The 25,719-nt window shown below is 47.8% G+C and overlaps 1 protein-coding gene across 1 annotated transcript in view; it reads left to right on the plus strand.

Moving 5' to 3' along the window:
- Window positions 1–723: 723 nt before the first annotated feature.
- The window catches only part of CAPN12 (calpain 12), a 46,260-nt gene continuing 21,264 nt past the window's right edge, over window positions 724–25,719 (plus strand). Inside the window, exons 1-11 of the mRNA XM_056845758.1 lie at window positions 724–954; window positions 3,712–3,781; window positions 6,333–6,454; window positions 8,545–8,678; window positions 9,908–10,076; window positions 11,311–11,394; window positions 12,311–12,396; window positions 14,053–14,127; window positions 15,564–15,733; window positions 17,188–17,384; window positions 18,305–18,316. Of these exons, the coding sequence (XP_056701736.1) occupies window positions 724–954; window positions 3,712–3,781; window positions 6,333–6,454; window positions 8,545–8,678; window positions 9,908–10,076; window positions 11,311–11,394; window positions 12,311–12,396; window positions 14,053–14,127; window positions 15,564–15,733; window positions 17,188–17,384; window positions 18,305–18,316 (1,350 nt within the window). The remainder of the gene's footprint in view (window positions 955–3,711; window positions 3,782–6,332; window positions 6,455–8,544; window positions 8,679–9,907; window positions 10,077–11,310; window positions 11,395–12,310; window positions 12,397–14,052; window positions 14,128–15,563; window positions 15,734–17,187; window positions 17,385–18,304; window positions 18,317–25,719) is intronic.

Here is a 25,719-nt window from a genome sequence, read left to right on the forward strand (position 1 = left end):
ACCAACACATCAAACTGCCAGGCAGAATGGTGAAGTCGGACACTCAATTGCAAAGCACAAGTTGCATTTCAAAAACCACAGCAGAATCTGTAATACCCAGCGTTGTGACCTCCTGTTCTTCCAAAAATCCAAGGGCGTTCATACCATCACATATGCTTTGAAGGTCTCCTTGCTGGAAACAGTGTTACTAGAAAAAGAACTGAAGCCCTGTAGGGAGGGAAAAGTGGCGATCCTGTGTTAGTCTAATATCTCGTAGGTTCAAATCTTAGCTTTGCCTAAACTTCGCTGAGAATCTTTGGCAGGGCACTCTCTTTCAGCTTCATTTCCATTTTCTGCAAAATGGGAGGAAAGATTAACCTGGGGGGAGATTAAACAAGATAGAAAAGCATTCCCCAGGACTGCATCCTCATTAGGATGGAAATGGATTGCCTGCTACATTTCTGTGCAATAGACGAGTAAAAAAAGTTGGCAACCCCTCACACAGACAACTCCGACATGTAGCTTCATCATTTGTGGCTTCTGCCTCCTCCCCAGCACCATGTAGCAAACAGTTAACTGTAGTGTCCCTTTGCCCAGGTCCAACAGCAAAACAGTTTTTATATGTTCCACACTGGCAGAAGCAAGCTCTGGTCCTGCCCCCAGGAAAGGTGTAATCTTTGCACACCTTCCTTGCACAGTATAAAATAACCCAAGTAAATGGAACAGTCGCAGTTTGACTCAGCCATGGCGCTTCCTAGCCTCACCATCCGGCTTACTAGGGACTCTGATGCCCAGGGAGTTGCCCTAGTTCTACCTTACTGTGGGCAGAACTACTGGGATTTGAAATGCCAGTGTGTCCAGCAGAGATGCCTCTTCACCGACCCTTTCTTTAAAGCCTGTCCTGAGTCAATTGGATACAGTGAGTTGGGGCCTGGCTCAGTGGCCACCCAGAAGCTGATTTGGAAGAGGCCAAAGGTAGGCTGAGATTAAGATGGTTTTTGCTTGGTGTCTGTGCAGTATAATAACCGGTTCCTAAGAAAAGCAGGCAGAGAGCCAGGGTGGTGTAGTGGTTAAGAGCGGCGGACTCTGATCTGGAGAACCAGGTTTGATTCCCCACTTCTCCACATGAAGCGTGCTGGGTGACCTGGGCCAGTCACAGTTCTCTCAGAACTCTCTCTCAGCCCACACAGAGGCAGGCAATGGCAAACCACCTCTGAACTTCTCTTGCCTTGAAAACCCTACAGCAGGGGAGTCAAACTCAATTGTTATGAGGGCCGGATATGACATAAATACCACTTGGTCAGGCCGGGGCATGCCTTGCCAGCCCAGATCAAGAGTGAGGGGATGGGCATGGCTGCCTTGGCCGGATAAGAGCTTTCAAGGGGCCAGATCCAGCCCCCAGGCCTTATGTTTGACACCCCTGCCCTACAGGGTCGCCATAAGTCAGCTGTGAATTGATGGCATTTTCCACCACCAAGAAAAGCAGGCAGTCGGATGACCACCTATGTGGTGCCCTGGCTAGAATCTGATGCTAATGCGTTATACCCAGCGTCCCCAACCTTTTTGAGCCTGTGGGCACACAAGGTGGTGGGCACAGCCACAAAATGGCCATCATAGGAGGTGGAGCCACACACAAAGGAAGCCCAAGTGCAGGAGACAAGAGGAGTAATTTTTGATAAATGCACTGGTAAAGTGGAGTGAGAGAGAGAATAAAACCGACACTGTGGTGTTAGCTGCCACTGAATCAATGTTATTTTAATTCACACAGCCAATTAGATCTCCAGTGGCCAATCAGAAGCCCTACTGGGCAGAAGCCCACCCACTTTCTAAAAACACTGGTGGGCACCAGAAAAGGTGTTGGTAGGCAATGTGGCACTCACAGGCACCATGCAGGAGGACCCCTGTGTTACACCCAAGGTTCAGATGTCCCAGCTTGTCAAGTGGCTTTGGGTCAGTGTCACTGTCTCTCAGCTTGTTCTACTTTAGAAGTGAGCTAAACTCCTTGGGGGAAAGGAGGATATAAAGGTTACAAAGAATTAAAATGGATATTGGTGTTACCCCCCCACCCCCATAAACACATGCATAATGAAAACAAAGCCCCGAAGTAGTTGGGGGTGATGGCAACGGAAACAGCCTGTGCATAAAAGGCCATACATTCATATTAACATGGGGAAGCGGCCTGTTTACCCAGAAGCGATGCGGACGCTCTGGCAACCTCGGCTGAAACTCTATGGAAATGTCAGCCGCGGCCCCGCAAAGCTCCCGCCAGTGGAGCTGTGGGGCCTGGCAAGCCTAGGTGGAGGTGAGTAGCAGGTTTTCAGCAAGAAAATGATGTCAGAGACTGGATTTAAAAGTAATATAGAGTTTATTGAGGGATTTGGTACAATAGCGGGGGGGACTTATCCTAAGCAAATACTAGTGGTACTAAATCAAAGCACAGACACATTCCTTATCCCAATTAATATATCAACAATAACCAAACATTCAGCAGAGCTACTCCAATTTGGAGCAGGAATTACTCTTTGCGCTCAAGGTGTACATGAGGGAAAATGGGAAATAGGAGATAGGACAAGTGAAAACACTTGGAACAGAGGTGTCCAGAGCAGAGAGGAGCAACGTGCCCGCTCTCTGTGTGGTGCAAGTGTGGTTTGGAAAACAAGGGATGGGGGATAGATCAAGAGGGAAGGCAAAGATTACCCGTAGGGTTGTCAGCTCTAGGTTGGGAAATACCAGGATATTTTGGGGGTGAAGCCTGAGGAGAGTGGGGTTTGGGGGTTTCAGTGGGGTATAATGCCATAGAGTCCACCCTCCAAAGCAGCCATTTTGTTCAGGTGAACGGATCTCTGGCCTGACGATCAGTTGTAATACCGAGAGATCTCCAGCCACCACCTGGAGGCTGGCAACCATAATTACCTGTCCTATTCAAATTAAATGAAAGAGGGATCAGTGTATGTTGGGAATCTCTGTGGCATTTCAGGTGCTATCCAAAATCAGACTCCAATTACTGGCTCTAAAGCTAGGCTAGTTATACAGTTATTGGCCCATCTCACAAAATGGATTATTTTCAGGAAACAAAAGATTACAACAGAAGGTAAAGGAATACTTGAGAGATGAGCAACTTATTAGGAGAAAACTATAGAACTGACTAAATGGCACCGGGGAAGGGCAACAGAAAGGAAAGTTGTTAATTGAATTATAATTAGGAATTACAAAACTGGAGTCATGAAGCTGAGTCATATATTCAGCGGAGCTTTGAGGACAATGGGAAGATTTGAATCAGACTGTCCCAGGGCACTTCAGGTTGGAATCATATTAATGGTCAGTGATTGCATATCATATAAAAGCCAATTCAGGAAGAGGAATCTTTGTCTTCTAGCTTGGCATGGCTTAATTGCTTCTGTTCTGTTGGCACTCCCTGCTTTCTCCCAGAAAGGCTTCCTTGGGGTGGTCGTTGTCCCAAGATCCTCTGCTGTGTTCACTGCTGCCAGGTTCTCTGTGAGACACAAAACATGGCTGTTGCTCCCCATCTTCTGTGTGTGCCTCACGGTACTTGCTCACGGTGTTACACATGCAGTACATAAGTTCAGGCTGGTAGGGAAGGGTGTGCAGATGAAGGGGGGGGGCTGGCAGCATTGGCAGGTAAACGCTGGTTTCTCTCTGAGAAATAAACAGTGATAATGCAGATGTGGGACCTAAAAAATAGTTACCACAAACTCTTAAATGTTTCTGCAGGAAATCTGCAGATACCCCAAGTTTATCTGTGAAGGAATGAGCCAGACAGATGTCTGCCAAGGACAGCTGGGTAAGAGTCCATCATTTCTCCTTCTCTGGAACTTCACTGTTTTAACATTTGATTCTGACACCTTTTTATTGTCCTGGGTGGGCCCTCTGTGCTTTCATTTTATTAATTAATTTATTAAAACATTTATATTCCCCCTTTCCTTATGGTTCAAGGAGGCTTGCAATAATAGTTAAAAACATTTGCAGTTAAAACCAAAAATATAATAGACAACCCCAAATCTCCCCCCCCCCCAAAAAAAACCAGATGCCTGCTATTCAAACCCCCTTGAAAGCCCTGACAAACAGGCAGGCCTTGCAGGGCCTCCTGGAGATCTCCAAGGAGGTGGGGGGGCTGTCACCTCTTTAGGGGGCCCTAGGCTTTCCAACTGGCCAGTGGGGGTGGGCAAAAGCCTGCCAATACACAGGGCTGCCCACCAAACCTCAGCTAGTCGGTGGGTGGAAGAGGGCCAGTGGATGGGGGGGGCCCCATCCACAGTCGGTGCACATGCTACGCAGACAATCTAGTAATTGCCCCTGAAACTCTATGGAAACCATACAGTTTTGGAGGTGATTGCTAGACCGTCCACGTTGCTTCTGGAAGTGACATCAGTGCATTATGCGGGTCTTGCGCATGCCAATGCAGCCTCCAGCCACACCCCCGCAAAGCTCCTGCTGGTGGCAAAGAGTGACCTGGCAACCCTCCCATTTCACAAAGCCAGAGCCATGACAGAAAAGGCCCCCAGGCTCCGGTCAGTGCTGGATGGGCCACTCTGTGGTGGCTCAGCCATCAGATGGCTGCCTGATTATCGTAGTTGGTGCAGAGGGACATGTGGAAGCAGCTAGCAGGTAGTAATTCAAAGGGTGAAGTTGCTGTTATCATTGCTGGGGGGGAACTTTACTTAGTGAATTTCTGACTCTTATGCATTAATACAATAGGAGCTTCACCAGAAAAAGGTCTAAGTCCCTGTCATAACTCACAATTTTAGCAGTGTATTGGGGATTTTGTTAATAGTTCAACATACAGTCTGTGACATGCAGATCTTGAGAATATGAAGCTTTCCCCATTGCTGTATTTCCATACTAGGAAAAACAACATCAAAGTCAATAGAAATAGTATCTTGATTTGCACTTCAATCTGCACTTTGCCAATTCCAGGGTGGGAGATTACTGGAGATTTTGAGGATGGAGCCTGGGGAGGGTGGGGTTTGGGGAAGAGGGACCTCAGTGTGGTTTCATGCCATCTAGTACACCTTCCAAAGCAGCCATTTTCTCCAGGGGAAATGATCTCTATTGTCTGGAGAACAGTTGTAATTCTGGGAGATCTCCATGCTCCACCTGGTGGTTGAGATCATATGTATACTGCAAAATGTAAACTACCGTATGTATAATGGATATGGCTTCCTTGCATAAACTATATAGTGATCATGGCCTTTTATGCTGCGGAATATGCTGCTCTCTCAATGCCCAGTATTTGAACTCGAATTCTCAAATAACTATTCACAGGGGCTTTCCCCCCTGAAGAAATTCCTGGAGTACTTGGAGTTAAATTTATGCATCACCAGGGAAAATGCGGCGTTTCAGAATTAACAGCGTACACGTTATTCCCCTCCCCTTTCAAATACTGCTTTGTGATTGGCTGTAGTCTATTTTTAAAAAAATACGTCACCAGCCCCCACCAGCCACACAGCGGGATTCTTTCATTTTAATTGAACCGAGTAGCCACAATTCACCCCCTGATTTTTTCCTGTGTTCTTTTCCTGGCCACTTTGTTGTTTGAATTCCAAATTGTTGTGTGTCTCTCTCTGTGTGTGTATGTTCTCTGTGTGGGTAGGCCATTTTCTCACACTTGTCCAGGTCTGAAATTGACCAACACTCTCTGTGAAACTGACCAAATAAGCAGCCTCATAGTATTCCAGCTTTCAGGGGATGGGTTGGATGGGAGGGAAAGACAAGTGGGAGGAAGAAGTGAGAAAGGGCGTGGGGAGAAAACCCCGAATTGGCAAGTATAGCACAGAACCAACTTTAGATTTGGGATAGAGGTAGACATTAAACTCAGGGTAAAACATCATCCAGAAAACACGGGGGGATGCAAGGGGAGAGCGAGGCGACTTCTAAAGGTCAGGAAATACATTCATAATGAAATCAAAGCCCCAAAATACCCCTGAGCTTGATGATGGAAACAACCCATGCATAAAATGTAACAGAAAACAGGAGCATTTGCCTTATGCATCTCCATAAAGTTTCTGTCTGAAGCCAGAGAGAGAATATGAGGATATTCTGGAAGCCTGAGAGTCAGTTAGTGTGTATGTGTTCTCCACACTTGGGCCATTTATGCTGCGTGTTTTGCCGGTGTTTTCTGGATGCTGTTTTAGCCAGAATCTGGAAAATGCGGGTAGAACATGCAGAAATGCATGGTGAGAGCAAGGCGACATCTGACAGTCGGAAAAGACATGCATCATCAAAAGGAAGCCCCAAAGCAGTCAGCGGGGATGACCATGGGGATACATCCCTGCATAAAAGGCCTTCCTCTTTCAAATGGTATGAAGAAAATTAACTTCTCTTGCCCAAAACAGGTGACTGCTGGTTCCTGGCTGCAGCTGCATCCCTCACCTTATATCCACAGCAGCTGAGAAGGGTGGTTCCTCAGGATCAAAGTTTTGACAGTGAGGATTATGTCGGCATCTTCCATTTCCAGGTGAGTCTAGTAGGCCTTTGATTCCCAAGAGGCAGCCTGCAGGTGACTTTAGACCTTCCACCCTTCTTCCTGTTGCTCAGAAAGATTGATGGCATCCAAGTCCTGATGAAGGTGGAGCGAGGGGGGCTGAGAAGGGCAGAAATCAGGAAGGTACATGAGCAAATGCATACATCACTGCATTTGGAGAGAACGAGATAAGTAAAGGCTTTATGGAAAAGGGAGTTTTGAGGAGGTTTTTGAAGAGGAAGCAGTGAAAGGAATAGGAAAAGATTATGAGCCCAGTCCTTAAACCAGGGCTGGTGTCAGCATAGCCTGAGGTGGGGCAGCTGCTAGGGCCCAGGACACATGAACACATGAAGCTGCCTCATACTGAATCAGACCCTTGGTCCATCAAAGTCAGTATTGTCTACTCAGACCAGCAGCGGCTCTCCAGGGTCTCAGGCAGAGGTCTTTCACATCACCTACTTGCCTAATCCCTTTAACTGGAGATGCCAGGGATTGAAACTGCAACCTTCTGCATGCCAAGCAGATGCTCTACAAACTGAGCCACAGCCCCTCTTATGTTCTTAGAACATAAGAAAAGCCCTGCTGGATCAGACCAAGGCCCATCAAGTCTAGCAGTCTGTTCACACAGTGGCCAACCAGGTGCCTCCAGGAAGCTCACAGGCAAGATGACTACAGCAGCATTATCCTGCCTGTCTTCCACAGCACCTAATATAATGGGCATGCTCATTATTTTGACTAGTAGCCATGGATAGCCCTCTCCTCCATGAACATGTCTACCCACTCTTAAAGTCTTCAAAGTTGGCAGCCATCACCACATCCTGGGGCAGGGAGTTCCACAATTTAACTATGCGTTGTGTGAAGAAATAGGTGGGGCACACTGATACAAACCTTCCTGCCCTCCCTCTCATAGTCTGCCTAAGGTAATAGAATCAGCATTGTGAACAGATGACCATCTAGCCTCTGCTTAAAAACCTCCAGGGAAGGAGAGCTCACCACCTCCTGAGGAAGCCTGTTCCACTGAGGAACCTCTCTAACTGTTAGAAAGTTTTGATTTTATTTTATTTTTACCCTGTCCTTTCCTGGCACACGTCAGGCTCAGGCTGGCATGCAGGTGTGGGGGTGGAAAAGAGAACATGAAGGGGCCCCTGGTGGTGGGCAGATGTCATAAGGTTGCCCCCTCTGGGTTAGGAAATACCTGGAGATTTTGGGGGTGAAGCCTGGAGAGGGTGGGGTTTGGGGAGGGGAGGGGCCTCAGTGGGGTATAATGCCATAGAGTCCATCCACCTTTCGAAGCGGTCGTTTTCTCCAGGGAAATTGATCTATGTCACCTAGAGACCAACTGTAATTCTGGGAGATTTCCAGCCACCACTTGGAGACTGGCAACCTGCAGGGGTCTCTGGGGACTGCTGTCAGCTCTGAGTTCGCCTAGCAATTCCCAAAAACCAGAGGTCCAGGCAGGTATCCTAAGAAGCAGGTTTATTAAAGAAAGCCTGCAGCGAGGAGCAGATTCTGACGCTAAGCTATTGATGGACTTCAATGGGGGGAAAGGGACAGGGCAGCACATAATAAGAGAAATCAAACAGTACGTGGGTTGCCAGGATGATTCCCTGGTTCCCAGGAAGGTTTACAGTTACAGTTCACAGTTATCACACTTTCAGCAATTTCAGCAGACAAAACAATATCGAAGCTACACAAGCCAGAGTCCTTGGAGAGCCACCTGCGCGCAGGGCATGACTTCCAGGCCAGTGCCTGACAACTGCCGCCCAGGGCCCCCAGATATCTGGAACCAGCCCCTCTTTCAGCACACTGCATTGCTAACTGAGGTTAGAAACCATTTTGGGGGAGTGTTGGAAGAGGGTAGCGGGAAGCTTGGCTTCCATGATGTACACAGACATTCCTTTCCGTTACATGTTGCGCATGGTCAGACAGGTTTTGCCAACAGTACAAAAACCTGCCACATTTATTACCAGAGATGGGACTAGCTATTATCGTTGTATTGATTTCAAATGGCTTTTAACTTATTGACCAGAGTTCTGTCGCCAGCCCTGTTCTCGTTATCCATTCATCCATCTTTCCCTTCCCAGTTCTGGCAGTACGGGCAGTGGGTGGACGTGGTGGTGGATGACTTGCTTCCCACAGTGGATGGAGAGCTGCTTTTCGTGAGCTCTGCAGAAAAGCATGAGTTCTGGATGCCTTTACTGGAGAAAGCCTATGCCAAGTGAGTAAGGTGTCCTTCGTCTATGGGAGTGCTACTCATTCCCAGTTGCATTGCTGCTGTGTGCTAACATGTCCCCTGTGGTATCATTTTGCCTTGTGTTCAGGCATTTGTAGCATTTAATCCTCACTTTTGGGATGGACAGAATGCATAATGAATCCCCCCCCCCAAAAAAAAGTATTTGTATGTGTTAGGGTTGCCAGCTTCCAGGCGGTGTCTGGAGTTCTCCCAGAAGTACAACTGATCTCCAGACTATAGAGATCAGTTCTCCTGGAGAAAATGGCAGTTTCAGAGGGTAACTCTGGATTTCACCTAGAATCTATGGTATACCACAAATGCTGTCCTCCCCAGGCACCACTCCCAAATCTCCAGGAATTTCCCTGGCCAGAGTTGTCAACCCTGGTATTTGTCAGGTGAATAGTTTGCACTCTTATGCAATGGACTTAGTGCAGCTGAACCCAGTTTACAGATGGGAACATCAACAGGCATGCTGAAGGGTCTGAGAGACAATGGCAGAAGTAGAAGACCAGAACTCCTGAGTTCTAGCTCCATGTCCCCACCATCTCTAATGTGTTTGACTCTCAGCCAGTCACCTTCAATAACCAAAGAGAAAGTCTAAGAGTACTGATCTCACCTTTATGGGTGGTTTTACGTGTTCATTTTACAACAGTCAGCACTAGCAGAGAAACACCTGTAACCTTTCAATGATTTTACTTATTCCTCAATTCTTTTTAATTGTACAAATATGAAAGAATGAGGCAGGATTTCTCATCTTATGTTGGCATGACTTTGTAAAAATTGTGATGGTGGGCAGTGCCGTCAGGTCACAGCTAACTTATGGCAACCAAGTATGGGTTTCAACACAAGAGACAAGCAGAGGTGGTTTGCCGTTGCCTGCCTGTGTGTAGCAACCCTGGTTTTCCTTGGCGGTCTCCCATCCAGAGTAATAACTAGGGTTGCCCCTCCTTAGCTTCTGAGATCTGACGAGATTGGGCTAGCCTGGGCCGTCCAGGTCAGGGCATAAGTATCAGTGTGTGTGTATGGGGGGGGGTCATTAGAACCTGGGGTTATAAAAGCCCACATATGACTAGGAAGTTAAAAGGATTTGACGCATAGGCCACTAACTAGTGATGAGCCGTTCCCTGAGATCTATCTCCATTCTGCCTTCGATGCATTCCCGCATGCAGTTCTTCAGCTGGCATTTTCCTCTGCTTTTCCCTTTTCCTACAAAGACTGAATGGCTCCTATGAGGCTATGAATGGCGGGTACATGAACGAGGCCTTTGTGGACTTCACTGGTGGAATCGGGGAAGCTATCCATCTGAAGACACCTAACCCAACGCTCTTCAGAACCATTAAGGAAGCCCTGAGCAAGCGCTCTATGATGGGGGCGCATATCCAGGTAGACAAAGGATTGCAGGGATTCTTACTCAGAGCACTGTGTATTCTCCCATTTTGTGCCAGGGTGGAATGGTATACTGGGTGTAGAATTCAGCTAACTGAGAATACTAGAGGATTTTTTTTTTTTTTTGTAAAGCAAGTTTCTACACCTCATGGCTACAAGGAGAGCAAGTTATGACCAATGCCTGCAAGAACTGCAGAAGCCAAACAATGAATGGACATGATTTAAAGAGACCAACAAGGATTAGAGCACCTGTTAGATGCAAAAGCCAGACCCTGTTCAATGGCACAGACCCACCAAGAACAAGGACGACTCAGGTTTTTTTTTTTTTAGAAGCAAGAGGTATATTTATTTATGCCAGCATAAGAGAGGATGTGGGTCTCCTGACCTAAAAACCACACCTCTGAATTATTATACAAAATGGAGAGATATACACTTTTAGAGTCCTTTGTTAGATCAGATTGCATGATGCAGTATAATTTCGTGCTGTGTCCGCCCCCTCTGAGCTCAATTTACGATTTATGATTAGCTCACCATAGTCACCTTTAGAATTCTGAGACCTTTAGAATTCTCATCTTTAAAGCTTGTGAACACCTTTAGAATTCTGAGACGGATTTACCACAAAATGGCTGCTGTGGGAGGTGGGACCAGCCACAAAATGGCTGCCACAAGAGGCAGAACCAACCACAAAATGTCAGGGGGAGAGAGATTATGCATAACTTTTATAGTAAATCTTCAACATTTCCGGCAGAAGCTCTGTTTAACAGGATACCTTTTAAAGTACATATATTGTTTTAAAAGTCCCCCCCCCATACACACAGTTTACCTTCAGTCACACAATGAAGATCCATGTGCTGAGATGGCCAGCTTCTGCCAAAGCCACATTAAAAAAAACCTGCACGGCCAATCAGAAGCTCCATCTGGCCCCGCCCACTTTCTAAAATGATTGGTGTGAGGAAGAGTGTCAGCAGGCACCATCCATCATGCCCACGGGCACCATACTGGGGACCATTTCCTGACTGAGGTCACCATTCTGGGTCCCATTGCCTAACAAAGGAACGTTCAGCCAGTAGGCATAATGGCGTTAAGAAAGAAGAGTTGTTTTTATCAGTTTCCAACCTAGACTACCGATAAGAGCAATTAAAGCCGAGACCCTATAACCAGGCCGGAAAGCTGACTGAAACAGATGAGGGCAGGCTGTATCAGCCGGATAAGCCATTTTGGTTGCTTTCAGGTTAAAGGCCTTCAGGAGAGGGAAGCAAATACCCCCGAGGGGCTGGTGAAGGGGCACGCATACAGCATCATGGCCGTCCACAAGGTAAGTCTTGGAAAATTCCATCTTCTTCCTCTGAGCTATATGTGGGAGTACCAAAGGGATGGCCATAGAGTTGCCAGCTGAGTTGGGAATTACCTGGATATTTTGGGGTGCACCCTGAGGAGGTTTTTTGGGGGGAATTGGAGGGACTTCAGTGGAGTATCATGCCATAGAGTCCACCTTTCAAAGCAGCCATTTTCTCCAGGGGAACTGATCTCTGTCACCTGGAGATCAATTGTAATAGCTGGAGCTCTCCAGCCACCACCTGGAGGTTGGCAACCCTAGATGGCCAGCAGAACAAGATGAAGCCCAGAAAAAGGAGGGCTGGCCCTAGGGGTTGCCAGCTCCAGGTTGGGAAATTCCTGGAAATGTGGGGTGGAGCTAGGGGAGGGGAGGGGCCTCAGCAGGGTGTGATGTCACGGTGTCCACCCTTCAAAGCAGCCATTTTGTCCAGGGCAACTGTTCTCCATCATCTGAACAGCAGTTACAATTCCAGGAGCTCTCACCTGGAGGCTGGCAAACCAGCATCATGTTTGTGGAGGAGAAGGGTGCTCCTGTGCCTGCCTTGTACTAAGCAACTGCATGTCTGTGAAGCTTACTCAAGGCAAAGGAAAGGTGTAGCACCTGACAAGGAAGCTTTCATAGAAGAGAGTTTTTGGTGTGGGCTGCTTGTTCTGCTGCTCCTGCCAAAATTCCTATTTGTGTGTGTGTGTGTGTGTGTGTGTGAAGTGTCATCAAGTCCTGACTTTTGCCCTCCGAAATGTCCTATTGTTAACAGCCTTGTTCAGGTCTTTTTATGTGTCTGTTCAAAAAGCAGAGGAGCTGCATTTCTTTGCATCTGGGCACCCTACCTGTACACTTGAGCTCTTTTCTATAAAATGCAACACCTTCACGGTCCCCTTTCTGTTCCGATGCCTAGCTTGACATGGAAGGCAAGAAGGTGAAGCTGATCCGGCTACGGAACCCCTGGGGCAAGGTGGAGTGGCAAGGGCGCTGGAGTGACCAGTGAGTATGCCCCGATGGCATTGTGGACAAGAGAGGGGCTGTGAGCATGTGTAGGGGGGTGTTGGATGCATGTTGAGAAATGCAGTCTGATCATAAGCAAGATATTAACAACCTTACTTTGGCTTCCAAAGATTGGATGTGAAGCTGGCTAGGGTTGCCAGGTTCCCTTTGGCCACCAGTAGGGGATGGGGGGTTGACAGAACTGGCTTGGGAAACTCCTGGAGATTTGGGGTGGAACCTGGGGAGAACAGGGACCTCAGTGGGGTACAATGCCATAGAGCCCACCACCCAAAGCATCCTTTTTCTCCAGGAGAACTGATCTCTGTAGTGTGGAGATGAGCTGTACTGGGGGATACTCAGGTCCCACCTGGAGGCTGGCTGTCAGATAGGGCTTCTGACAGCTCCGTCCTCAAACAAGATTGTTTCCCCGCAAACAAAATGGAGTTCTCCGTGCACTCCTTCCCTCCCCCCCCCGTTTTGCACACGAGCTCCGGCCAGAGATTTACAATTGTATTGGGACCCGCCCGTGTAAATCTTCAATCTGATATCGGGTCCCGCACCCAAAGCTGAGAGCTCGGCCATCTCCTCCACTGATTGTTCATGATTGTTTCTGTTTCAGTTTTACTTAAGTCGTTACCGGCAGGAAACGACTACATTGTCTCTTTGTTCCTGTAACCCTATTGTATCAGCCCTATAAATGTATCCCCACTCCCCCTGTCATGTATTCCAACCTTGCGCGTCTCTTACTGAAATCACTGACTTCTGGAATAAATCTTTGAATCGCTACTCTGCCTGGATTGAAGGTCTATTGCCTGAAACGCTGTATATTTGCTGAAGCCTGACACTGGCATCCCTAGCTGGGACTATCATTTATATGCCTGTTGATGCCTAGTAGCCAGATCTAATTAATCAGTTGATTGCTCTAGTTTCTCTGATTTCAGGTTTTTTTTTTAAAAAATTGTCTTTTAATCTCATCTTGTACATAACCATCCCCCCACCCTCCCTGATCCCACAAGCCATAGACTGAACTCACAGGTGCACACTGTAAATGGAAGGAACATTTTAGGTGCCATCAGGATGAAATTGGTAGTTTAGGAACGTCTTCAGATTGTCCTTTGTACTGAACTGTATTGGTATTTTATTGCATTTATATGATGATAGCCGCCCTGAGCCCAGCTTTTCCGGGGGAGGGTTGGGTACAAATAAAATTTATTATTATTTATTATTGTTCAAATGAGATTGTAAATCAATGAACCTTCGTAACCACCACTGAATGCAGAAAACTGGTAAAGGTGCATTTCTGTTTTTCACTTATGCACACCAACAGTGAGAACAGGGCTGAAGAATGTGTTAAGGGCCATGTGTGGCTAGGGTTGCCCACCTCCAGATGGGACCTGAAGATCTCCCAGAATTACAGCTGATCGGTTCCCCTGGAGAAAAGACTGCTATGGAAGGTGTACTGTATGGTATCCCACTGAGATCCTCTTTCCCAAACCCTCCCCTTCCCAGGCTCCACCCCCAAAATCTCAGGGAATTTCCCATCCAGGAGTTGGCAACCCTATGATTTGGCGATAAAAGTATGGGTGTTTTGCTGTCTGGCTCTTTCCTTCCAAATATCAACCCAAAATAAATTTGATTGTTTTTTCCTGGCTTCAGTTCACCACTGTGGTTGTATCTTGATCCTGCACTCCAGAACAAACTGCGTGTGAGCAAGGAAGATGGAGAGTTTTGGTAAGGGATTTGCTCTCATCTCTTATAGAGCTTTATCAGCATGGTAGTTTTTCAGATGGTTGGAAACTGATCTGAATTTTCCACATACCCCTCCCCGCGGCCTCTGACTATATTCCCTGAGAGCCACACTACTCATCACTTTAGGGATCTTGACATGTACTGGTTTGGACTAGAGCTGTGGTGCTGTGTGGGTGGGAGAGGGGGTTTTGTGCGTAGCATTTTACACCCCCTGAGCTGCTATTAGTCCTGACTGAGTGATGTGGATACACACATTACACACACACACACACACATTTATTCCAAAGCACGTGGTAATTTGTAGAGTACCATAAAAGACAGGTCCCTGCCCCAAGGAACTTACAATCAAAAATTTGACATAAAATGAGGCACCAAAGGGATGGGAGGGGTGGAGGGGGAGATAAAGGGCTTTCCCCCATTCTCATTTTTCTTGCTTGTGTGTTCCTGCTTCTTCAGGGGATTCCCCCCCCCCCGCCGCCGCCGCCGCCGCCGCCGCCGCCACCCCGTTCTGTGTGTGTTTTGCTCCCTCTAGTGGTTGATTCTATATTACACTGCTTTATGGCTAGCATGAGGATGGGTTAAAATGCTTAGGGCTGTTTAGCTTAGAAAGAAGGCAGTTAAGGTGAGACGTGATAGAAGTCTATAAAATTATGCATGGTATGGAGAGAGTGGTCAGGGAGAAGCTTTTCTCCCTCTCTCATAATACCAGAACGCGGGGTCATCTGCTGAAGCTGGAGGGTGCGTGATTCAAAACAGATAAAAGGAAGCATTTCTTCACACAACGTATAATTGTTCACATATAATTCTTCACACAACTCCCTTCCCCAGGATGTGGTGATGACTGCAAACTTGGAAGGCTTTAAGAGGGGAGTGGACATGGAGGATAGGGTTATCCATGGCTACTAGTCAAAATGAATACTTGTCATGAGGCATACCTATTCTCTCTAGTATCAGAGGAGCATGCCTATTATATTAGTTACTGTGAAACATAGGCAGGATGCTTCTTGCAGTTGTCTTGTCTGTGGGCTTCCTAGAGGCACCTGGTTGCCCACTATGTAAACAGACTGCTGGATTTGATGGACCTTGGTCTGATCAAGCATGGCTTTTCTTATGTTATTATGTTCTTATCTCTCTGCAGATTTAAACTGCAGGTTTTTATGCCTGACATAAAGCTGTTTAATATCAAATCGACCACTAGAGGGAGGTAAACACATGCGGCGCGCGCGCACACACACACACACACACACACACACCAGCAACAGGAACACATGTGAAGAAAATTAGAATGGGGAAAAGCCCAAACAAAGGAAGCCTATGCATTCAGATCAGGACTGTCTCAAAGGGCTGTGTGTGGCAACTGGGCTTGATCGTTTAATTGTATAACTCTTTCATATTTTCCACTTTGTTTTTGCTGTCAGGATGCAGCTGGTTGATTTTGTCCGTCACTTTGATATCCTGGAAATCTGCCATTTGAGTGCTGATGCACTGCTGGAGGAGGAGGCTCCCTTGTGTTGGAACATCAGCTGCTTCCAAGGATGCTGGGTCAGAGGTTACACAGCTGGGGGACACCAGTCCTTCAACCCTTGGGGTAATGTCTGATCTGGAATGCCCTGGGTTGGATTGAGAGCCATGGGAGGAGTGGGTAGAGGTCTAGGCTAAAGTAGTACACCAGTGGATGTGGAATTTTATAGTACAAGTGGCGGCCCACAAAACTCGAAGGGGAGGAATGCCATCTCCCCTTTGGGGGGAATGACATCTTCTTGCAGGGGTGGGGGAATCCCCTGGCCGGTCCCTACTCACTGCAGTGGCGATAGCTGCCGCCGCCAAGATCCAGGCCCAGCTGTCCCCAGAGCAGCCCAAGACTTCCCCCCAACATGGGGGGGGGGGAGAATCCCCCAGCCAGTCTGGCTATCTGCAGTGTTGCCCCTCATGGGGCGGAGGAAATCCCCCGGCCAGGCCCTGCTCTTTGTTGCAGGGACAGCCACCACTGCAGAGAGCCAGGCCTGGCTGTCCCTGTAGCGGCCTCAGGCATTCGCCACCGCAACAGTGCAGCCCAGGAGCCGCTCCCAGAGTCTGCAGCCGAGGTGGGGCAGCCAGGCCTGGCTCTTGGTGGGGGCAGCGGCCACCACCATTTTGAAAAAGTGTTAGCGCATGCGCAGCCAACATTCTTTCAAAAATTGGGGGGATTTAAACTCCCCACTTTGTTTTGTTTTAATTTCTGATTTTTCTGCAGACCTAGGGGGTTGCCTGAGTCTGCAGAGAAACCTGTTGGGGGTAGTGTGGCTCCTATTTGTGGACTTAAGTATCCGCAGGCAGGGGCCACACTTGAGAATTAAATATATAGATAAGCAAAAAACACAACTCAGATAGGCCTCTGCCCCAAGGTGCTTACTGTCTAAATTTGATAATAGGGAGAAAACTGAGGGAAGGGAGGGGCATGGAGTGAGCCTGAACAAATGCATCAATTGATGCTTTGTGTGAAAAGGTAAGTTTTGAGGAGGGATTTAAAGGGAAGGAAAGAGAGATTGGTTTGACGCAAGTGTTCTGGGTGGGACACTCAAACGCAAGGGACCAGTGTGGAGATTCCTAAGGAAGTATCTAGAACTCACCCATTTGTTTCTCTTTTATTGAACAGCCCCTACCCAGAATTCAACCGGAACTTCCTTACGGCAGAGTTAAATCAACCAAGAGCACCAGCTACTGGCAAATATGATGCAGTACAATGAATGTCAGAACCATCCGTTGGCATTCTGTGCTCCTTCAATGTGCTTAGTGTTGCGGAGTGGTGGGGGGAAATTAATAGCTGATGAAGAGGTCCCAACAGCTCCTCCTCAGGCAGTGGAGGAGGTCGTCAGACCACCAGAGGTTGTCCAAAGTATTATTGCCCCAAACACCCATCAGTTTCAACTGTCTGGTCAGAACAGAGAGATGGAATGGAGCAGGGAAGAGGAATCCCACCCACCTACCCAAGTCTGCCAAATCCTGTCCAAATATCTTAGTGCTTTCGATTCTGAGACCTGCCCTGTTTCCCCCACGGTGTAGGTACCTTCTGGATGAACCCCCAATATCACGTTTTACTGCGGGAACCAGATGAGGCCGAATTGAAGAGGCAAAAGAAAAAGGAGCATCAAGGCCAAGATCCTACCTGCACCCTTCTTGTCTCCCTGATGCAGAAGGAACGGCGCAGGATCAGACAGAGAGGGAAGGACTTCCTGCTCATCTGTTTTGACATCTTCCAGGTACGCATGTCTGGCCTAATGTGAGACATGTCAGTGAGATTGGCCAGAGAGCATAAGGGAATACGAGCCAAGAAGTAGCCCATTCTCATTGCCATCGTATTAAATTGCTCCTCTTATTGTCCCTGCCTGGAATGCCTGTTACCAGCTAGAGCAGAGTTCCCCAACGTGGTACCCATGGGTTCCGTAGCGCCCCCTGACACCTTTCATGGTGCCCATCAAGTAGGGTTGCCAGGTCTAGACTGGGAAACTCCTGGAGATTTTGGGGGTGGAGCCTGAGGAGGGCAAGCGTTGGGGAGAGAGGAGCTTCAGTGGGGTATAATGCCATGGCGTACACCTTCCAAAGCGGCCATTTGCTTCAGGAGAACTGATCTCTGTCGTGTGATCAGTTGTAATCCTGGGAGATCTCCAGCTACCACCTGGAGGTTGGCAGCCCTACCGTCAAGAGCGTACTGGTGACAGCCCAGCCCGAAGCTCCTGACAAGCTGGGTGAGGGGGCGCATAAAGATGTTGAACCAGCCAAGACGAGCACAGGTCCAAGAGGCACGTGGTGGTCCTCACAGCTAACAGAGGTCTGTCCACATCAGCCTGGGAAAGCCAAAGGAGGCGAAGCCAGCCACAAAATGGCTGCCGCAGCTTACCTTCGGTCATACAGTGAAGATCTGTGTGCTGTGATGGCAGCTGCTGCCAAAGCAACATTTTAAAATCAAGCCAATCAAATCTCCAGTGGCCAATCAGATTTCTTGCTGGACAAAGGCAGATGCTCTAAGTTTGCATATTCTTGTGCACCCCTGAAAGAAAAGTAAGAACAAAGGAAAACAAATGTTCCTTCAATATATTTTGTTTGTTTCCTTTCCTGCCTTTTATTCCATTGTTTTTCTATTAATTTATTTCAGTTGCCTCTCTTCCCTTTTCTCTTGCAGGTTCCCAGGCAGGTAACCGTCCAAGCGATTTCAACTTTTTTGAGGGTTTGCGTATCCCTATTGCTGCTTAATCCGGAATTCTAGAGGAAATTTGGTTGGGATCGGGATGGGAAGAGAAGAGAAACCACCCTGAATAGGAAAGGGAAGTACCACACATCAAGGCAGGTTATCTTAAATATGGAACAGGAACAGCCAAAGTCTGCAGGCCCACAGGAACCTCTGTGTTTTTCAGATATTAATCCAGGGACTGGGAACTGGCAGTTTCATAACAAAATTGGCACTATTGAGCAGAAAGGGCTTCCAAGTCAATAAGTCTTCCAGCAGAATATGACATATAACTTACATTGAAAAAAATCAGGTGTGGGTTTTGTTACAGCAGAACTCAGGAGCTGGATTTTAGAGTTCAAAACACAAAGACCTCAGACCATTTTTCTTAGGAAAAACAAAGTTTATTTAGCAATTGCGAGTCCCAACTTTCGCTCTTGTGAGTGATAAAAAAGAAAGCTCGGCCCTGAACAGAGGCGTGCAAGACCCTTTATAATTTTTGGTTAGTTCATTATAATATTCTAACTATGCATATTACATAATAACTTTTCATTGGCTCAGAGTTCTAGGGGATGATTCATTGGTTTATAATAAAAATCAGAATAATCCTATTGGGTTACAACATAAGGAAAAATTATAGGTTTACAGAAAAAACAATATTTTCATTGGTCTAGATAATCATGGTTTGAAGTTCTTGTTTTGCACCTGGTAATCTCTCTAGCTTCAATTAATCTTTCACTCCTTTTGACATACCAGCCACCCTGGTGCCCCCTTGTTCATTCTAACTCTGCTCAACCTTGAGCCTAACAAACAACACTGTCTGGCTTAATCTCTTTTTGGCTTCTCCTACTGTATGTTTCTTCATTCTAAATATATCTTTTCAGGGGCCCTTCTGGATTTGGAGTTTTAATAATAATTTTCAATTTTTAACTCTCACAGGCTACTGGTTTTCTAAAAGCCTGCTATCTCATTCCCCCCTTTGATACCAAGGCCCCTTTGGGCTTTGGTTATCACCATTTGGGTTCAGTGCCAGGAAACTACAAAGAAACAACAACAACAACAAACAACAGAAAAATAAAAACAACAGAACATTCAATCAGAAATCTTATTACTTCATAAATTCAGGTCATTTTAAAAAGTTTTGAAGTCTTTGGCCGATCCTTAAGCTTCGGCCGTGCGTTGACTAGTCAGCTTCCGGAGAGTCTAGAGTAGGCCGGTCGTCCTGTTGCCCGTGCTCCCCCACCGTTCCGGTAGGTGGGGGGCAAGGGAGTCGACTGATTCGCAGCCTCAGGGGGTTTTCTGGATCTGGCAGGCTAGTTTGCCAGGCTTCAGCAAGTCTGGTGGCTGCAGGGGAAGCAGGTTTAATGCAAGAGTGGTGGATCCAAGGCTTTACTTCGGCAACCCGGATAGCAGAGGGTGTAGTGAGGAGAACTTGGAATGGGCCTCTCCAGCGCAGTCTCAGTGTTTTTTTGACCCACTCATTCACCCACACCCAATCACCTGGTTTTATAGTGTGCAGGTCAGTGTGCAACACCACAGGTAGCCGTTCTTGAATCCACCTACGGAGAGAAGACAAAGAATTTCCCAGGGCAGTTAATTGTTCTCGCAAAGTTAAACCTCCCACCTGATGTAAATCCCCCCTTAGGCCCTGGGTGAGCGGAGGTGGTCTGCCATACATGAGTTCAAAAGGAGAGAACCCCCACCGCCCAGGCAGACAACGAATTCGAAACAGGGCAATAGGAAGCAAGGCAGGCCACTATAGATGAGTTTCATGGCACAACTTGGCTAGCTGAGCTTTCAGGGTCCTATTTATGCGCTCAGCTTTTCTAGAACTCTGAGGCCGGTAGGCGGTGTGCAGATTCCAGGTGATGTCTAAGGCCTGGGCTAGGTTCTGGACTATGGTGGTCACTAATTCTTTTCCGTTGTTGGATCCGATAGAGACTGGTAGGCCATAGCGTGGAATGATGTGTTCTAGCAGGGCTCTGGAGACCTCTGAAGTACGCTCAGTTCTGGTGGGAAAAACTTCAGGCCAACCTGTAAAGGTGCAAACAATAACTAGCAGGGTTTTTTTTCCTTGTGCGCGAGGCATTTCGATAAAGTCAATTACTAAGTCTTCGAAAGGCAGACCTCCTGCCTGCTGCACCAATGGTGGGTGTCTGGGTCCTTGTTTGGCGTTGAACTGAGCACAGGTCACGCATTGCTGGCTAACGGCTTGAGCCAGAGTTGCAAGCTGAGGCACATAGAGGATGGGGCTGATGGGAGCTGTGAGAGAGATCTTCCCTCCATGGGTGGCGTTGTGGAAGGCTTGTACCACTGTTGATGCAATGGCTTGAGGTACCACAATGCGTCCATCTTGCAGGCGGAACCACTAGTCAGACTGGTAGGTTCCGGGTTCTGTCTTGAACCATTCACCTTCAGCACTTGAATATCTGGGTTCCCATTCAGACAAAGGAACAGGAAACAGAGCTCCGATGGGGCCCTCTGATGCAGTCTGGAGGGCAACTCCTCTGGCTGTTCGGTCCGCCAAATGGTTTCCTTGGGCGATCAGGGAGTTTCCCTTCTGGTGTCCTTTGCAGTGCATGACTGCCACCTTCTTTGGTGCCCATACTGCATCTAGGAGGGCCAAGATTTCAGTCCTCTGGGCTAAGTCTTTGCCTCCGGCGGTCAGCAGTCCCTTTTCCTTGTACAGGGCTCCATGAGCATGCAGGGTCAGGAAGGCATATTTGGAGTCAATGTAGATATTCACTGAGGTCCGCAGCTAGTAGGAGGACTCTGGTGAGAGCAATCAGCTCTGCCTTCTGTTCTGAAGTACTGGGTGGCAGAGGCTTGGCTTCAATTGCTTGAGCTTGCGTCACTACTGCGTATCCAGACTTGCGGAAGCCTTCCTGCACAAAACTGCTACCGTCAGTGTAGTAGGTGACATCTGCCTTGGTCCATGGCTGGTCTCGTAGATCAGGGCGACTGGAGAAGACCTCATCCATCACTTCTAGGCAGTCGTGGGTTGGCTTCCCCTCAGACACTGGAAGCAGAGTGGTTGGACTGAGAGTCTTGCAGGTTTCCAGAGTGATGCGGGGATTCTCACACAACAGTCCTTGGTACTTAGTCATTCATTGGTTAGTGAACCAGTAGTTTCCCTTGGAGTCCATTAATGCTGTAACAGAATGAGGTACACAAACAAGCAGAGTCTGCCCAAAAGTCAGTTTATCAGCTTCCTGAACCAGGAGGGCTGTGGCAGCAATGGCTCTCAAACAGTGTGGCCACCCTTTGGCTACAGAGTCTATTTGATTTGAGAGATAGGCTACTGGTTGTTCCCATGAACCCAGTTTTTGGACCAGTACACCTTGAGCAACCCCTTGCCTTTCATCTACATACAGGGTGAAGGGCTTGGTTACATCTGGAAGGCCAAGGGCTGGGGCCTCCATAAGGGCTCTTTTGATTCGCTTAAAGCTGTTTTCTTGTTCCTTTGTCCATTCAAAAGTCCCGTTTTCTTCTCCCCTAGTGGCTTCATATAGAGGCCATAAGGGCATAGTTGGGGACCCAGATTCTGCAGAACTCTGCCGTTCCCAGATGTTCCCGGACTTAACGGCGACTGGAGGGCCTGGGGATAGCACAAACAGCTTCTTTCCTCCCCTGACCCAAAGAACGCTGGTGTTGACTGGTTTGAAAACCCAGGTATTTGACTTGCTTCTGGGCAATTTGAGCTTTTTGCTTAGAGACCCGGTAGCCAGCCTCATATAGCAGCTGTAGACGCCGATGAGTTTCAGCGAGACAGTGCTCCCTAGTGGCCGCTGCTATCAGGAGGTCATCTACATATTGAAGCAAGGTGGCTGCTGTGGGGTGGTCATAGAAAGGGTCAAGGTCTGATACCAGGGCAGTGCCGAATAGGGTTGGACTGTTTTTGAACCCTTGGGGGAGTCTGCACCAGGTGAGCTGTCTATCTTGACCTCTGAGCGTGGCACCTTGGGGCGTGGCCTGACCCATGACCCCCCCTGCTGACCACTGGAACGCAAAATAGTCCTGACTGGGCGGGGCCAATCTCAAACAAAAGAATGCGTCCTTCAAGTCCAAGATAGAGAAATAGGTGGCAGAGGCAGGTATGAGTCCCAAGAGTACATATGGGTTCGGGACCACTGGATGCAGTGTCACTGTTGACCTATTTATAGCTCTGAGGTCCTGGACTGGGCGGTAATCTTCAGTCCCTGGATTTTGGACAGGTAGGAGAGGGGTATTCCAGGCGGACTGGCAAGGTCGGAGGATGCCATGCTGCAGAAGGCGGTCAAGGTGTTTTTGAATCCCTTGGCATGCCCTGAGGGGTAGAGGGTACTGGCGGAGATGAATAGGCCGGGCCCTTGGCTTGAGTTCAATTATGACTGGGGGAACATTGCGCCAGGCCTGGCGGGTTTCCTTCAGCCCGTACCCTGGGGACATCTTGGAAGTCAGAGAGTAAGCTGTTACTGGGGGTTGCTTCCTCTGAGAGGAGGGCAAACAGTCGCCATTCCTCAGTCAGTGGCATAGTCAGAGAGCATGTTACAGGCTTCTGGGGCTGTTCCATCTGGTTCAAAAGTTATGGTAGCCTGCAATTTACTCAGGACATCTTGACCCAAAAGGGCTATGGGACATTCAGGTAAATACAGAAATGAATGAGTGACAGAGTGGTTTCCTAGCTGGCACTTTCAACTCTGGAGGAATGGACAGACTGCTTTTGCCCCTGTGGCTCCCACTATAGTAGTGCTCTGGTTACTGGGGGGTCCCACTGGTCTGGTTACTACAGAATGCTGAGCCCCAGTATCAATCATGAAATTTACAGGATGGCCCCCTACAGACATGCAGACCACGGGCCCCTGAGGGCCTAAAGGGATGGAGCCCGGTCAGCTTCAGTCTTGGAACAATGGCTGAAGCCCTTCAGGCGGGGGATACATGCTAGAATCATACTGGTGGAGCGTCACTTGGCCAGCTAGTTCTCCCTCTTGTTCATATCTGTCATTTCTCACACGGCCACGGAAATTTCCCCTGTTTTGCCCCCTCCCACGGGAAAATCCGCCGGATTCACGATTCGGGCACTCATTTTTCCAATGTCCCTCCCCCCAACAATAAGCACACTGATTAATCCCTATCCGGGTGAGGGTCCCTCTCTGGGAAGCCCCACGACCAAGCCCCCGAGGAAGGGCTGAACTCTCTGTTTGCTGCCTGGGCGTTCCTAGAGCAGCTGCCAGTAAATCTGCCTTCTTTCTCATTTTTCTATCCTGCTCCCTCCGGTCTTGTACATCCCGATTCGTATAAACCTTGCTAGCAACTTCAATTAATTCAGTGGCATTTTTCCCCGCAAAGCCCTCTAACTTTTGAAGCTTTCTCTTAATGTCAGGAAAAGACTGAGTAAAAAAAGCTGAATTAACCATCCGCTGATTTTCTCTGGCCCCTGGGTCAAAAGGGGTGTACAGTCTATAAGCTTCACACAACCTTTCATAAAACACAGCTGGACTTTCATCCCTCCCCTGAGTCACTTCTCCTATTTTACTGATATTGGTTGCCTTTTGTGCTCCTGCTTTTAATCCTGCTAGGAGAGCTGTTCAATATCTAATAAGGGCTGCATAATCTCTCCTATCATTAGGGTTCCATTGGGGGTCTTCATCAGGGAACGCTTGGGTCACCCATTGTCAGACATTATTTCTGTACCTGGGGCCAGTCCCTCTAGCGGCGGCTGCCACTCTCCTTCTCTCTTCTGTGTTTAACAAGGTCAGGAGAAGCTGACGACAGTCTGGCCAGGTAGGGTTATGGGTGGCAAAAATAGACTGAAAAAGGTCTATCATGGCCTGAGGCTTCTCAGTATAGGAAAGGGTGTGGGCTTTCCAGTTTAGGAGGTAGGTTGTTGTAAAAGGAGTGTATGTATACATTGGGTCACCCCCCTGCACATTTTCCTGAGCATTATAATAAATTGGCCCGGTTGTGGTCCTAAGAGGTAAGATGCCTGCCTCAGTAGTGCCTGGATAAGATCGGGGAGTGGACAAGGTGCCCCCGCTTCCCATCAGCTTCTGAAAAAATGAATTGCCAAACCAGTTTTCAGAAGTGGAGGGGGTAGCCGAGATCGGACTTGGTAAAGTTTGATTGGGAGAATAAACACCTGGACTTGAAAAGAGATTCTGCTGGGTTGTAAAGGGGTTAATGGCAGAGTTAGAGACAGGAATAAGGGATATATTGCTGGCAGGGACTGGGGCTGCCACCAGAGGGAAGGGTTGTTGGGTCACAGGAGAAACAGGAGCCGGAGTCAGGAGTAGACAGTGCTGTGACCTCAAGGGCTGAAATTCTAGCCAGACCTGCATCAGGGGCAAGGGCTTCAGCTGAATCTGAGCTGGCAGACTGATTTAAAGGCTGTGCCGGGGGAGGTGGTAAAGGAGGGTACACCGAAGAATAACAAGGGGGAGGAATGTCCTCCTCAGGAGAAGAGGGCAAAATTGCAGGCTTTACTGACTTCTTATTCAGCTTGGGGGGTGGATTTTTAAGTACCAGGATACAACATTGTTGTTCATGAGCCCTTTGGGCAGATCTGGGAAGTTTATTTGCCAGATTATTCCATCCCTCAATATAAGAAATTTGTTCAGAATAAAGTTGCCCCCCTTCAATCACCGCATGATAAATTTTTCGCACCAAGACAGGGTCAAAACGTCCCCCTGAAGGCCAATCGGCATCAAGTGCTGGCCAGTCTGTTTCACAAAGAACCTTAAGAATTTTGGGATTACAATCAGGATAATTTTTGTAAACCTTATTAAAATTATTGTCGAAGGCTTTCACGGTCAGAGTTCATTGGTTCTTGTAGGTTATCCGGGCTGTGTGACCGTGGCCTTGGTATTTTCTTTCCTGACGTTTCGCCAGCAGCTGTGGCAGGCATCTGAAGTAACACTGAAGGACAGGGTCTCTCAGTGTCAAGTGTGTAGGAAGAGCAATATATAGTCAGAAAGGGGGTTGGGTTTGAGCTGAATCATTGTCCTGCAAAAAGTATCGAAGGTAATGTGCTAATCATTGTCCTGTAAGTATCAAGATAATGTGCTAATGAGGATGTGGTATGTTAATGTGGAACCATTGTCTCCTGAAGTGATCTGTTAATGAGTGAATCCAAAGCTATTCCGCATGGCTATTGTGGACTGTAGTCTTTATTAGTCTGGAGGTTTTCAGAACAGGAAGCCAACCCTTATTCATTCTTAAACTCTCTTCTTTTCTGTTAAAGTTGTGCTGGTGTTTATGAATTTCAATGGCTTCTCTGTGCAATCTGACAAAATAGTTGGTAGAATTGTCCAGTCTTTCAGTGTCTTGGAATAAGACCCTGTGTCCTGTTTGTGTCAGTCCATGTTCAGCCACTGCTGATTTTTCAGGTTGGC

The sequence above is a fragment of the Euleptes europaea genome, chromosome 3 (genome assembly GCF_029931775.1).
Source record: "Euleptes europaea isolate rEulEur1 chromosome 3, rEulEur1.hap1, whole genome shotgun sequence".
NCBI lineage: Eukaryota > Metazoa > Chordata > Lepidosauria > Squamata > Sphaerodactylidae > Euleptes > Euleptes europaea.